The sequence below is a fragment of the Cetorhinus maximus genome, unplaced genomic scaffold, assembly GCF_964194155.1.
Source record: "Cetorhinus maximus unplaced genomic scaffold, sCetMax3.hap1.1 HAP1_SCAFFOLD_168, whole genome shotgun sequence".
In the NCBI taxonomy this organism is placed as follows: Eukaryota; Metazoa; Chordata; class Chondrichthyes; order Lamniformes; family Cetorhinidae; genus Cetorhinus; species Cetorhinus maximus.
Window position 1 is genome coordinate 630,649 of NW_027596154.1, and position 15,737 is coordinate 646,385.

A 15,737-nucleotide genomic window follows, 5' to 3' on the forward strand; every position below is an offset into this window, starting at 1 on the left:
CGCTGCCCAAGTTGGTGGTGGAGGCAGAAACTTTAAACTGATTTAAAAAGTCTGCACCTCAAGTGCTGTAAACTGCAGGGCTATGGGCCGTGTGCAGGAAGGTGGGGTTAGAAAGGGCATCTGGGTATCCTCAGGCTGGCATGGATAAGATGGGCCGAGTGGCTTCCTTCTGTGCTGTAACTTTTCTATGGTTCTAAATGGCCTCCTTCTGAGCTGTAACCACTTAACCTCTACTACCTTCACTTCCACCAACATCTTGTCAGCATCCTCTTCCTTAGTAAACAAAGTACTCACAAAGTATTTTAGCTTTGCCCTGCACCTCTAATCATATTTCAGCTTTTTTCCTCATAGGGCCCATCCTGCCTTTTATTACCTACCTCTCACATGGTGGTAGAAGATTTTTGGGTTCCATTTTATCTTTTCTGCCATCCTATTCTCAGATTGTCTCTTGGCCAGTCATATTCCCTATTCACTCCCCCTTTCACCTATTGCATTTGGCTTGGGTCTCACTTGAAGATTTCACTTGACATGCATCATGCACCCTCTTATTTGTTTTACCATAATCTCTCTCTCCCATTGTTCTGTTACTCCATTCACTTGTGAACAAGGCCCTTGCTGTCCATTGCATCGACATCATGGCCTTTTAGAAACCTAGCTAAGTGCTGATGACAATGAAACTTCCCACCTGGTTACAGCTTCCACCACTCGAGCCCCGTCAAGACCATCACAGCGGTGGTCTGACACTTCTCACGAGATCACACCTTGGCATGAGCCCCTAATCCTCTGGCACTTCCTCTCTTTGGACCATCCACCCTCTCACCTCTCTTTCGAAATCATCATTCTCCCCCAAATATGATCAAAATGTTATCACTGGATTTCTCTGTGTTTCAGGAGAGAAATACTAAAACAGGAAAGGACAGAGAGAAGGTGTGACGTAGGAAAGAATGTGCACAGGAACACAGCTAACATGAGATGTGACAGTCAGACAGAATCGACTGTCTAATAGATAAGAACAAGAGCAGCCCTCAGTCATCCCATAAGACCTTGAAAATGTTCTTGGACCAAACACGGAAGAGATCCTCCTGTCCACACAGTTCGTCCCCTTCTCCCATTGGTAGGATTCTTTCTGCTCCCAGCTCCTCCAGTCTTGTGTCAATGGCACGGGCAAAAGCACAGAAGTGTGGGTATGCACGTGAACCCAGACCGAAAGCTGCAAACCTGCAGGAATCAAAATCAGATTGTAACTCTCTGTCTGAGGTACTGGTGTGCCTGTACTTTAAAGAGTGAGACAGGGATAGAGAGGGTATTAGTTCCCATGTTAGCTGATTTTTTTTCTTTCCTGGGATATGGGCACCACTAGCAAAATCAGTATTCGTTGCCCATCCCTAATTGCCCTCAAACTGAGTGGCTTGCTAGGCCATTTCAGAGGGCAGTTAAGAGTCAACCATATTGATGTGGGTCTGGAGTCACCTGTAGGCTAGATCAGGTAAGGACAGCAGATTTCCTTCCCTAAAGGACCAGATGGGTTTTTACAACAATTGACAATGGTTTCATGGTCATCATTACTGAGGCTAGCTTTTAGTATTCCAATTTTGTTAACCGAATTTAAATTCCACCAGCTGCTACAGTGGGATTTGAACCCATGCCCCCTCAGCATTGCCCTGGATCTTTGGATTACTATCCTAGTGACAATACCATTACACCACCATCTCCCATATTGTTCACACTTGTCTCTCTTCAGGTGTTGTCCTCTCTTTTTTAATTCTGCCATCATCCCCCGTCTCCTAAAAGAACCAAATCTTGACCCCGCTGTCCTTGCAATCTCCAACCTCCCTTTCCTCTCCAAAGTCCTTGAACATTTTGTCACCATACAAATCTCTTCCAATCTTTCCTGGAACTCCATTTTTGCATCCCTCCAATCACATTTCTGCCCCTGCCGCAGTACCAAACAGTTCTTATCAAAGCTACAAATGGCAAAATATGTACCAATTGCAACCATATCTCCTCATCCTTCCATACCTGTCTACAGCTCTGGACAAGGTTGACCACACCATCCTTCTCCTTGGGGTGTATGGCTTCAAACTAAATAGTGAGGGTGGAGGAGGGTTCAGGTGAGGGGAAATTTAGGAAGTTAACAAGAAGGGACAGACAGTAGTGCAGGGTAGCGAAGCGGGGAATGATATACAGAGTGTGACAGGAAGGGACAGAGTGTACACACATTAGACTGCACCAACAAATAGGGTCAGAGTAGGTAAAAATGGTCAAAAGACAGAATTAAAGGCTGTTTGTCTAAATGCACCCAGCATTCATAACAAAATGGATGAATTGATAGCACAAAAAGAAATCAATGGGAGTGATATGATAGCCATTACACAGATATGGTTGTAAAGTGACCATGTCTGGGACATGGATATTCCAGGGTATTTGACATTTTGGAAGACAGGGAGAGAGGAGAAGGAGGTGGGGTAGTTCTGTTAATAAACAAGAGGATAAGATAGGAGATAGGAACATAGGAGCAGGAAAAGGCCATTCAGGCCCTCGAATGTGCACTACCGTTTAACTAGATCATGGCTGACCTTCTATCTCAACACCACCTTCCCACACTATCCCCGTATCCCTTAATGTCATTGGTATTTAGAAATCTCTCGCCCTGTGCTTTGATCATTGTCAATTACTGAGCCTCCACAGCCCCCTGGGGTAGAGAATTCCAAAGACTCACCACCCTCTGACTGAACTCCTCATCTCTGTCCTAAATAGCGTACCTCTTATTCTGAGACTGTGTCCCCTGGTTCTAAACTCCATGACCAGAGAAACATCCTTCCTGTATCTACTCTGTCAAGCCCTGTAAGAATTTTGTACACTTCAATGAGATCACCTCTCATTCTTCTAAACTCTAGAGAATACAGACCCAGTCTTCTCAATCCCTCCTCATAGGACAGTTCCACCGTCGCAGGAATTAGTCTGGTGAACCTCCATTGCACTCCCTCTATGCTCTTCCTTAGATAAGGAGACTAAAATTGTACACAATGCTCCAGGTGTGGTCTCACCAAGGCTCTATACAACTGCAGCAAGACTTCCTTACTCCTGTACTCAAATCCACTTGTAATAATTGCTAACATATTGTTTTCCTTCCTCGTCGCTTGCTGAACCTGTATGTTAGCTTTCAGTGACTTATGAACAAGAACATCCAGGTCTTTTTGGACATCAACACTTCCCAATCTCTCCCCATTTAAGAGATACTCTGCATTTCTGTTTTTCCTCACAAAGTGGATAACTTCACATTTTCCACATTATATTCCATCTGCCATGTTCTTGCCCATTCACTTGGTCTGTCTAAATCCCCTTCAAGCCTCTTTGCATCCTCCACACAACTCACATTCCCACCAAGTTTTGTGTCATCAGCAAACTTGGAAATATTACATTTGAACCCCACATCTAAATCATTGATATAGATTGTGAATAGCTGGGGCCCAAGCACCGATCCTTGCGGTACCCCACAAGTCACCACATGCCAACCTGACAATGACCCATTTATTCCTGCTCTGTTTTCTGTCCATTAACCAATCATCACCCAATATATTACCGCCAATCCCATGTGCTCTAATTTTGCTTACTATCCTCCTGTGTGGGATCTTAATGAAAGCCTTCTGAAAATCCAAATACAGCATTGATTCTCTCTTATCTATTCTGCTAGTAACATCCTCAAAAGAGTCCAACAGGTTTGGTAAACATGATTTTCATAAATCCATGTTGACTCTGCCCAATCCCACCATTATTATAGTGCCCAGTTATTACACCCTTTTGTCAGTCTGTAGTTCCCTGTTATCTCTCTCCCTCCCTTCTTAAATTGTGGAGTGATATTTGCTACCTTCTAATCCACAGGCACTGTTCCAGAATCTATAGAATTTTGAAAGATGATCACATGTAAGATGTCACTAGTGGGAGTCGTTTATAGGCCTCCCCTAACAGTAGCTACACTGGACAGAGTATAAACCAAGAAATAATATGGGCTTGCAATAAAGAAACTGCAATAATCATGAATGATTTTAATCTTCATTTAGATTGTACAAATCAAATTGGTCCCTCATAGGATAAGACTGAATTAGTACTGGGGAACAATGGTTTTGAACAAGTATTTCGTATCCGCCTTTACAGTAGAAGACACAAAAAAAATCCCAGTAATTGTAGAAAATCAAAGGCAAAAAAGGAGGAATTTAAAACATTCACCATCACTGGAGTAAAAATTATTAGGGCTAAGCAGTGACAAGTTGCCTGGACATAATGGCCTGCATCCTAGGGTCTTAAAAGAAGTGGCTGCAGAGAGAGTGGATGCATTGGTTATAATCTTCCATAATTCCCTAGATTTTGGAAAGGTCCTTGTGGATTGGAAAGCTGCAAATGCAACACCACTATTCAAGAAAGGAGAAGATAGAAAGCAGGATCTACAGGTCATCTGGGGAATCAGGGAAAATTCTGGAATCCATTATCAAGGAGGTAGTAACAGGACATTTCAAAAATCATAATACAATCAAGAAGAGTCAACATGATTTTGTGGAAGGGAAACTATGTATGACAGTTTTATTAGAGCCCTTTGAGGATGTGATACGTGGGCAGATAAAGGAGAACCTGTAGGTGTGTATTTGGATTTCCAAAAAGGAATTTGATAAGGTGCCAGACAAAACATTACTACACAAGCTAAGAACTCATGGTATTGAGGATGACATATTAGCAAGGATAGAAGCAACAGCTGACATAGTCATCCTCACAGAATCATACCTTACAGACAATGTCCCAGACATCACCATCACCATCCCTGGGTATGTCCTGTCCCACCCAGAGGTGGCAGCACAGTGGTATACAGTCGGGAGGGAGTTGCCCTGGGAGTCCTCAGCATTGACTCCGGACCCCATGAAGCTCCATGGCAGGTCAAACATGGGCAAGGAAACCTCCTGCTGATTACCACATACCGCCCTCCCTCAGCTGATGAATCAGCGCTCCTCCATGTTGAACACCAATGAGGGTGGCAAGGGCACAGAACGTACTCTGGGTGGGGAACTTCAATCTCCATCACCAAGAGTGGCTTGGTAGCACCACTACTGACTGAGCTGGCTAAAATACGTAGCTGCCAGACTGGGTCTACGGCAGGTGGTAAGGGAATCAACACGAGGGAAAAACATACTTGACCTCGTTCTTACCACATCTGTCCACGACAGTATCGGGAAGAGTGACCACCGCACAATCCTTGGGGAGACGAAGTCCCGCCTTCACATTGAGGACACCCTCCATTGTGATGTGTGGCACTACCACCATGCTAAATGGGATTGGTTTCAAACAGATCTAGCAACTCAAGACTGGCCATTCATGAGGCGCTGTGGGCCATCAGCATCAGCAGAATTATACTCGAACACAATCTGTAACCTCGTGGCCCAGCATATCCCCCACTCTACCATTACCATCAAGCCAGGGGATCAATCCTAGTTCAATGAAGAGTGCAGGAGGGCATGCCAGGAGCAGCACCTGGCATACCTAAAAATGAGGTGTCAACCTGGTGAAGCTATAACACAGGACTACTTGTGTGCCAAACAGCATAAGCAGCAAGTGATAGACAGAGCTAAGCAATCCCACAACCTACGGAGCAGATCTAAGCTCTGCAGTCCTGCCACATCCAGTCGTGAATGGTGGTGAACAACTAAACAACTCACTGGAGGTGGAGGCTCCACAAATATCCCCATCCTCAATGATGGGGGAGACCAACATATCAGTGCAAAAGTTAAAGCTGAATCTTCAGCCAAAACTGCCCTGTGGATGATCCATCTCGGCCTCCTCCGGAGGTCCCCAGCATCACAGGGGCCAGTCTTCAGCCAATTCAATTCACTCCATGTGATATCGAGAAATGGCTGAAGGCACTGGATACTGCAAAGGCTATGGGCCCTGACTATATTCCGGCAATAGTGCTGAAAACTTGTGCTCCAGAACTTGCCACTCCCCAAGCCAAGCTGTTCCAGTACAGCTACAACACTGGCATCTACCTGGCTCTGTGGAAAATTGGCCAGGTATGTCCTGAACACTAAAAGCAGGACAAACCCAACCAGGTCAGTTAGCGTCCCAAAAGTCTACTCTCCATCATCAGTAAAGTAATGGAAGGGGTCATCAACAGTGCTATCAAACAACACTTGCTTCGCAATAACCTGCTCACTGATGTCCAGTATGGGCTCCACCAAGGCCACTCAGCTCCCGATGTCATTATAGCCTTGGTTCAAACATGAGCAAAAGAGCTGAACGCCCAAGGTGAGGGGAGAGTGACTGCCCTTGACATCAAGGCCGCATTTGACTGAGTGTGGCATCAAGAAGCCCTAGCAAAACTGGAGTCAATGGGAATGAGGAGGAAAACTCTCTGCTGGTTGGAGTCATACTTAGCACAAAGGAAGGTGGTTGTGGTTGTTGGAGGTCAGTCATCTCACCTCCAGGACATCACTGCAGGAGTTCCTCAGGGTAGTATCCTAGGCCCGATCATCTTCAGCTGCTTCATCAATGACCTTCCTTCCATCATAAGGTCAGAAGTGGGAATGTTCGCTGATGATTGCACAATGTTCAGCACCATTCGCGACTCCTCAGATACTGAAACAGTGCATGTTCAAATGCAGCAAGACCTGAACAATATCCAGGCTTGGGCTGACAAGTGGCAAGTAACATTCATACCACAGGAGTGCTAGGCAATGACTATCTCCAACAAGAGATAATCCAACCATCGCCCCTTGATATTCAATGGCATTACCATCACCGAATCCCACACTGTCAACATCCTGGGGGTTACCATTGACCAGAAATTGAACTGGACTAGCCATATTAATACTGTGGCTACAAGACCAGGTCAGAGGCTAGGAATGCTGTGACAAATAACTCCCCTGCTCACTCCCCAAATCCTGTCCACCATCTACAAGACACAAGTCAGGAGCGTGATGGAATATTCTCCACTTGCCTGGATGAGTGCAGCTCCTAAAACACTCAAGAAGCTTGACACCACCCTGGACAAAGCAGCTCGCTTGATTGGCACCCCATCCACAAACATTCACTCCCTCCACCACCGATGCACAGTGGCAGCAGTGTGTACCATCTACAAGATGCACTGCAGGAATTCACCAAGGCTCCTCAGCAGCACCTTCCAAACCCACGACCACTACCATCTAGAAGGACAAGGGCAGCAGATACATGGGAACACAACCACCTGGAAGTTCCTCACCAAAGCCATCCTATGGAAATATATCACCGTTCCTTCACTGTCACTGGGTCAATCTCCTGGAACTCCCTCCCAAACAGCACTGTGAGTGTACCTACACCACAGGGACTGCAGCAGTTCAAGAAGGTAGCTCACCACGACCTTCCCAAGGGCAACTAGAGATGGGCAATAAATGCTGGCCCAGCCATTAACGCCCACATTCCATGAGCGAAAAAACGCTTCCCCATCCCAAACCCCGACTCAGCACAAACCCCACTCCATATAAAACTCCACCTCCAACCCAAACCACACCCCATATCAAACCCTGCCTCCAACCCAAATCCCGCCTTCAACCCAATAACCACCCCATTTCAAACCCTGCCTCCAACCCAAACCCCTCTTCAATGCAAACTCCACCCCATTTCAAACACTGCCTCCAACCCAAACCCTGCCTACAGCACAAACACCGCCTCTAACCCAAAACCCACCCCATATCAAACCCCGCATCAACCAAAACCCCACCCTATATCAAACCCCGCCTCCAACCAAAACCCCACCCTATATCAAACCCCGCCTCCAACCAAAACCCCACCCTATATCAAACCCCGCCTCCAACCAAAACCCCACCCTATATCAAACCCCGCCTCCAACCAAAATCCCACCCTATATCAAACCCCGCCTCCAACCAAAACCCCACCCTATATCAAACCCCGCCTCCAACCAAAACCCCACCCTATATCAAACCTCGCCTCCAACCAAAACCCCACCCTATATAAAACCCCGCCCCCAACCCAAATCCTGCCTACAACACAAACACCGCCTCTAACCCAAAACCCACCCCATATCAAACCCCGACTCCAAACCAAACACATCCACGTATCAAACACCGCCTCCAAACCAAACACATCCCCATATCAAACCCCGTCTCCAACCCAACCACAGCCGCATATCAAACTGCGCCTCCAACCCAAACACCACCCCATAACAAACTCCGTTCCAAACCAAACACTTCCCAATATCAAACCCCGCCTCCAACCCAAACACAGTCGCATATCAAACTGCGCCTCCAACCCAAACACCGCCCCATATCAAACCCCGCCTCCAACCCAAACACAGCAGCATATCAAACTCCGTCTCCAAACCAAACGCTTCCCCATATCGAACCCCGCCTCCAAACCAAACACAGCCGCATATCAAACCCCGCCTCCAACCCAAACACCGCCCCATATCAAGCCCCAACTCCAACCCAAACACAGCCGCATATCAAACTCCGCCTCCAACCCAAACACAGCCGCATATCAAACTCGGCCTCCAACCCAAACACCGCCCCATATCAAACCCCGCCTCCAACCAAAACACAGCCGCGTATCAAACTCCGCCAACAACCCAAACAGAGCACCATATCAAACTCCGCCTCCAAACCAAACACATCCCCATATCAAACCCCGCCGCCAACCCAAACACAGCCGCATATCAAAATCCACCTCCAACCCAAACACCGCCCCATATAAAACACTGCCTCCGACCAAAACGCAGCCGCATATTAAACTCCGCCTCAAAACCAAACACATCCCCATATCAAACTCCGCCTCCAACCCAAACACCGCCCAATATCAAACCCGGCCTCCAACCCAAATAGAGCCGCATATCAAACTCCGCCTCCAACCCAACACCGTCCCATATCAAACCCATCCTCCAACCCAAACAAAGCTGCATAGCAAACTCCGCCTCCAACCCAAACACCGCACCATATCAAACACCGCCTCCAACCCAACACCGTCCCATATCAAACCCATCCTCCAACCCAAACAAAGCCGCATAGCAAACTCCGCCTCCAACCCAAACACCGCACCATATCAAACACCGCCTCCAACCATAACACCGCCCCATATCAAACTCCGCATCCAACTCAAACACAGCTGCATAGCAAACTCCGCCTCCAACCCCAACAACGCCCCATATCAAACACCGCCTCCAACCATAACATCGCCCCATATCAAACCCCGCCTCCAACCCAAAAACAGCCGCATATCAAACTCTGCCTCCAACCCAAACACCGCCCATATCAAACCCCGCCTCCAACTCAAACACAGCCGCATATCAAACCCCGCCTCCAACCCAAACACAGCTGCATAGCAAACCCCGCCTCCAACCCAAACACAGCAACATATCAAACTCCGCATCCAACCCAAACACCGCCCCATATCAAACCCCACCTCCAACCCAAACACAGCAACATATCAAACTCCGCCTCCAACACAAACACCGCCCCATATCAAACCCCGCCTCCAACCCAAACACAGCCGCATATCAAACTCCGTCTCCAAACCAAACGCTTCCCCATATCAAACCCCGCCTCCAAACCAAACACAGCCGCATATCAAACTCCGACTCCAACCCCAACAGCGCCCCATATCAAACTCCGCCTCCAAACCAAACACATCCCCATATCAAACCCCGCCTCCAACCCAAACACGGCCCCATATCAATGCCCGCCTCCGACCCAAACACAGCCGCATATCAAACTCTGCCTCCAACCCAAACACCGCCCCATATCAAACCCCGCCTCCAATCCAAACACCGCCACATATCAAACCCCGCCTCCAACCCAAACACCGCCCCATATCAAGCCCCAACTCCAACCCAAACACAGCCGCATATCAAACTCCGCCTCCAACCCAAACACAGCCGCATATCAAACTCGGCCTCCAACCCAAACACCGCCCCATATCAAACCCCGCCTCCAACCCAAACACAGCTGCGTATCAAACTCCGCCAACAACCCAAACAGAGCACCATATCAAACTCCGCCTCCAAACCAAACACATCCCCATATCAAACCCCGCCGCCAACCCAAACACAGCCGCATATCAAAATCCGCCTCCAACCCAAACACCGCCCCATATAAAACCCTGCCTCCGACCCAAACGCAGCCGCATATTAAACTCCGCCTCAAAACCAAACACATCCCCATATCAAACTCCGCCTCCAACCCAACACCGTCCCATATCAAACCCATCTTCCAACCCAAACACAGCCGCATAGCAAACTCCGCCTCCAACCCAAACACCGCACCATATCAAACACCGCCTCCAACCATAACACCGCCCCATATCAAACTCCGCATTCAACTCAAACACAGCTGCATAGCAAACTCCGCCTCCAACCCCAACAACGCCCCATATCAAACACTGCCTCCAACCATAACACCGCCCCATATCAAACCCCGCCTCCAACCCAAAAACAGCCGCATATCAAACTCTGCCTCCAACCCAAACACCGCCCATATCAAACCCCGCCTCCAACTCAAACACAGCCGCATATCAAACACCGCCTCCAACCCAAACACAGCTGCATAGCAAACCCCGCCTCCAACCCAAACACAGCCACATATCAAACTCCGCATCCAAACCAAACACAGCCGCATATCAAACTCCGCATCCAACCCAAACACAGCAGCATATCAAACCCCGCCTCTAACTCAAACACAGCAACATATCAAACTCCGCATCCAACCCAAACACCGCCCCATATCAAACCCCGCCTCCAACCCAAACACAGCAACATATCAAACTCCGCCTCCAACACAAACACCGCCCCATATCAAACCCTGCCTCCAACCCAAACACAGCCGCATATCAAACTCCGCCTCCAAACCAAATACATCCCCATATCAAACCCCGCCTCCAACCCAAACATAGCCGCATAACAAACTCCGCCTCCAACCCAAACACCGCCCCATATCAAACCCCGCCTCCAACCCAAACACCGCCCCATATCAAGCCCCGACTCCAACCCAAACACAGCCGCATATCAAACTCCGCCTCCAACACAAACACCGCCCCATATCAAACACCGCCTCCAACCCAAACACAGCCGCATATCAGCCTCCGCCTCCAACACAAACACCGCCCCATATCAAACCCCGCCTCCAAAACAAATACAGCCACATATCAAACTCTGCCTCCAACCCAAACACAGCCACATATCAAACTCGGCCTCCAACCCAAACACCGCCCCATATCAAAATCCGCCTCCAAACCAAACACATCCCCATATCAAACCCTGCCTCCAACCCAAACACAGCCGCATATCAAAATCAGCCTCCAACCCAAACACCGCCCCATATAAAACCCCGCCTCCGACCCAAACGCAGCCGCATATCAAACTCTGCCTCAAAACCAAACACATCCCCATATCAAACTCCGCCTCCAAACCAAACACCGCCCCATATCAAACCCGGCCTCCAACCCAAACAAAGCCGCATATCAAACTCCGCCTCCAACCCTACACCGTCCCATATCAAACCCCGCCTCCAACCCAAACACAGCCGCATAGCAAACTCCGCCTCCAACCAAAACACCACCCCATATCAAACCCCGTCCTCAACCATAACACCGCCCCATATCAAACCCCGCCTCCAACCCAAACGCAGCCGCATATCAAACTCTGCCTCCAACCCAAACACCACCCATATCAAACCCCACCTCCAACACAAACACAGCCGCATGACAAACCCCGCCTCCAACCCAAACACCGCCCCATATCAAACCCCGCCTCCAACCCAAACACAGCAACATATCAAACTCCGCCTCCAACCCAAACACCGCCCCATATCAAACCCCGTCTCCAACCCAAACACAGCCGCATATCAAACACCGCCTCCAACCCAAAAAGTGCCCCATATCAAACTCCGCCTCCAAACCAAACACATCCCCATATCAAACCCCGCCTCCAACCCAAACATCGCGCCATATGAAACCCCGCCTCTGACCCAAACACAGCCGCATATCAAACTCTGCCTCCAACCCAAACACAGCCCCATATCATACTTCACCTCCAACCCAACTCAGCCGCATATCAAACTCTGCTTCCAACCCAAACACCGCCCCAAATCAAACCCCACCTCCAACCATAACACCGCCCCATATCAAACTCTGCCTCCAAACGAAACACCGCCCCATTTCAAGCCCCAACTCCAACCCAAACACAGCCGCATATCAAACTCCGCCTCCAACCCAAACACAGCCGCATAGCAAACTCCGCCTCCAACCCAAACACCGCACCATATCAAACACCGCCTCCAACCATAACACCGCCCCATATCAAACTCCGCATTCAACTCAAACACAGCTGCATAGCAAACTCCGCCTCCAACCCCAACAACGCCCCATATCAAACACTGCCTCCAACCATAACACCGCCCCATATCAAACCCCGCCTCCAACCCAAAAACAGCCGCATATCAAACTCTGCCTCCAACCCAAACACCGCCCATATCAAACCCCGCCTCCAACTCAAACACAGCCGCATATCAAACACCGCCTCCAACCCAAACACAGCTGCATAGCAAACCCCGCCTCCAACCCAAACACAGCCACATATCAAACTCCGCATCCAAACCAAACACAGCCGCATATCAAACTCCGCATCCAACCCAAACACAGCAGCATATCAAACCCCGCCTCTAACTCAAACACAGCAACATATCAAACTCCGCATCCAACCCAAACACCGCCCCATATCAAACCCCGCCTCCAACCCAAACACAGCAACATATCAAACTCCGCCTCCAACACAAACACCGCCCCATATCAAACCCTGCCTCCAACCCAAACACAGCCGCATATCAAACTCCGCCTCCAAACCAAATACATCCCCATATCAAACCCCGCCTCCAACCCAAACATAGCCGCATAACAAACTCCGCCTCCAACCCAAACACCGCCCCATATCAAACCCCGCCTCCAACCCAAACACCGCCCCATATCAAGCCCCGACTCCAACCCAAACACAGCCGCATATCAAACTCCGCCTCCAACACAAACACCGCCCCATATCAAACACCGCCTCCAACCCAAACACAGCCGCATATCAGCCTCCGCCTCCAACACAAACACCGCCCCATATCAAACCCCGCCTCCAAAACAAATACAGCCACATATCAAACTCTGCCTCCAACCCAAACACAGCCACATATCAAACTCGGCCTCCAACCCAAACACCGCCCCATATCAAAATCCGCCTCCAAACCAAACACATCCCCATATCAAACCCTGCCTCCAACCCAAACACAGCCGCATATCAAAATCAGCCTCCAACCCAAACACCGCCCCATATAAAACCCCGCCTCCGACCCAAACGCAGCCGCATATCAAACTCTGCCTCAAAACCAAACACATCCCCATATCAAACTCCGCCTCCAAACCAAACACCGCCCCATATCAAACCCGGCCTCCAACCCAAACAAAGCCGCATATCAAACTCCGCCTCCAACCCTACACCGTCCCATATCAAACCCCGCCTCCAACCCAAACACAGCCGCATAGCAAACTCCGCCTCCAACCAAAACACCACCCCATATCAAACCCCGTCCTCAACCATAACACCGCCCCATATCAAACCCCGCCTCCAACCCAAACGCAGCCGCATATCAAACTCTGCCTCCAACCCAAACACCACCCATATCAAACCCCACCTCCAACACAAACACAGCCGCATGACAAACCCCGCCTCCAACCCAAACACCGCCCCATATCAAACCCCGCCTCCAACCCAAACACAGCAACATATCAAACTCCGCCTCCAACCCAAACACCGCCCCATATCAAACCCCGTCTCCAACCCAAACACAGCCGCATATCAAACACCGCCTCCAACCCAAAAAGTGCCCCATATCAAACTCCGCCTCCAAACCAAACACATCCCCATATCAAACCCCGCCTCCAACCCAAACATCGCGCCATATGAAACCCCGCCTCTGACCCAAACACAGCCGCATATCAAACTCTGCCTCCAACCCAAACACAGCCCCATATCATACTTCACCTCCAACCCAACTCAGCCGCATATCAAACTCTGCTTCCAACCCAAACACCGCCCCAAATCAAACCCCACCTCCAACCATAACACCGCCCCATATCAAACTCTGCCTCCAAACGAAACACCGCCCCATTTCAAGCCCCAACTCCAACCCAAACACAGCCGCATATCAAACTCCGCCTCCAACCCAAACACAGCCGCATATCAAACTCGGCCTCCAACCCAAACACCGCCCCATATCAAACCCCGCCTCCAACCCAAACACAGCCGCGTATCAAACTCCGCCAACAACCCAAACAGAGCACCATATCAAACTCCGCCTCCAAACCAAACACATCCCCATATCAAACCCCGCCGCCAACCCAAACACAGCCGCATATCAAAATCCGCCTCCAACCCAAACACCGCCCCATATAAAACCCTGCTTCCGACCCAAACGCAGCCGCATATTAAACTCCGCCTCAAAACCAAACACATCCCCATATCAAACTCCGCCTCCAACCGAAACACCGCCCAATATCAAACCCAGCCTCCAACCCAAACAGAGCAGCATATCAAACTCCGCCTCCAACCCAACACCGTCCCATATCAAACCCATCCTCCAACTCAAACACAGCCGCATAGCAAACTCCACCTCCAACACAAACAACGCACCATATCAAACACCGCCTCCAACCATAACACCGCCCCATATCAAACTCCGCATCCAACTCAAACACAGCTGCATAGCAAACTCCACCTCCAACCCAAACAACGCCCCATATCAAACACCGCCTCCAACCATAACATCGCCCCATATCAAACCACGTCTCCAACCCAAAAACAGCCGCATATCAAACTCCGCCTCAAAACCAAACACATCCCCATATCAAACTCCGCCTCCAAACCAAACACCGCCCCATATCAAACCCAGCCTCCAAACCAAACAAAGCCGCATATCAAACTCCGCCTCCAACCCTACACCATCCCATATCAAACACCGCCTCCAACCCAAACACAGCCGCAAAGCAAACTCCACCTCCAACCCAAACACCGCCCCATATCAAACCCCGCCTCCAACCATAACACCGCCCCATATCAAACCCCGCCTCCAACCCAAACACAGCCGCATATCAAACTCAGCCTCCAACCCAAACACCGCCGATATCAAAGCCCGCCTCCAACACAAACACAGCCGCATGACAAACCCAGCCTCCAACCCAAACACCGCCCCATATCAAACCCTGCCTCCAACTCAAACACTGCAACATATCAAACTCCGCCTCCAACCCAAAAACCGCCCCATATCAAACCCCGCCTCCAACCCAAACACAGCCGCATATCAAACCCCACCTCCAACGCAAACACAGCCGCATATCAAACTCCGCCTCCAACCCAAACACCGCCCCATTTCCAAACACGCCTCCAACACAAACACCGCCCCATATCATACCCCACCTCCAACCCAAACACAGCCGCATATCAAACCCCGCCTCCAACTCAAACACAGCTGCCTATCAAACCCCGCCTCCAATCCAAACACCGCCCCATATCAAACCCCGCCTCCAACCCAAACAGAGCCGCATATCAAACTCCGCCAACAACCCATACAGCGCCCCATATCATACTCCGCCTCCAAACCAAACACATCCCCATATCAAACCCCGCAACCAACCCAAACACAGCCGCATATCAACATCAGCCTCCAATCCAAAAACCG

The 15,737-nt window shown here is 49.7% G+C and overlaps 1 protein-coding gene across 1 annotated transcript in view; it reads right to left on the minus strand.

Annotated features, from left to right (window-relative positions):
- Positions 1-15,737, minus strand: part of LOC144672961 (nitric oxide synthase 1-like) — a gene marked incomplete at its 5' end in the record, with an annotated part of 263,568 nt that overhangs the window by 82,289 nt on the left and 165,542 nt on the right. Inside the window, one exon of the mRNA XM_078534965.1 lies at positions 1,044-1,218. Coding sequence (XP_078391091.1) covers positions 1,044-1,218 — 175 coding nt within the window. The remainder of the gene's footprint in view (positions 1-1,043; positions 1,219-15,737) is intronic.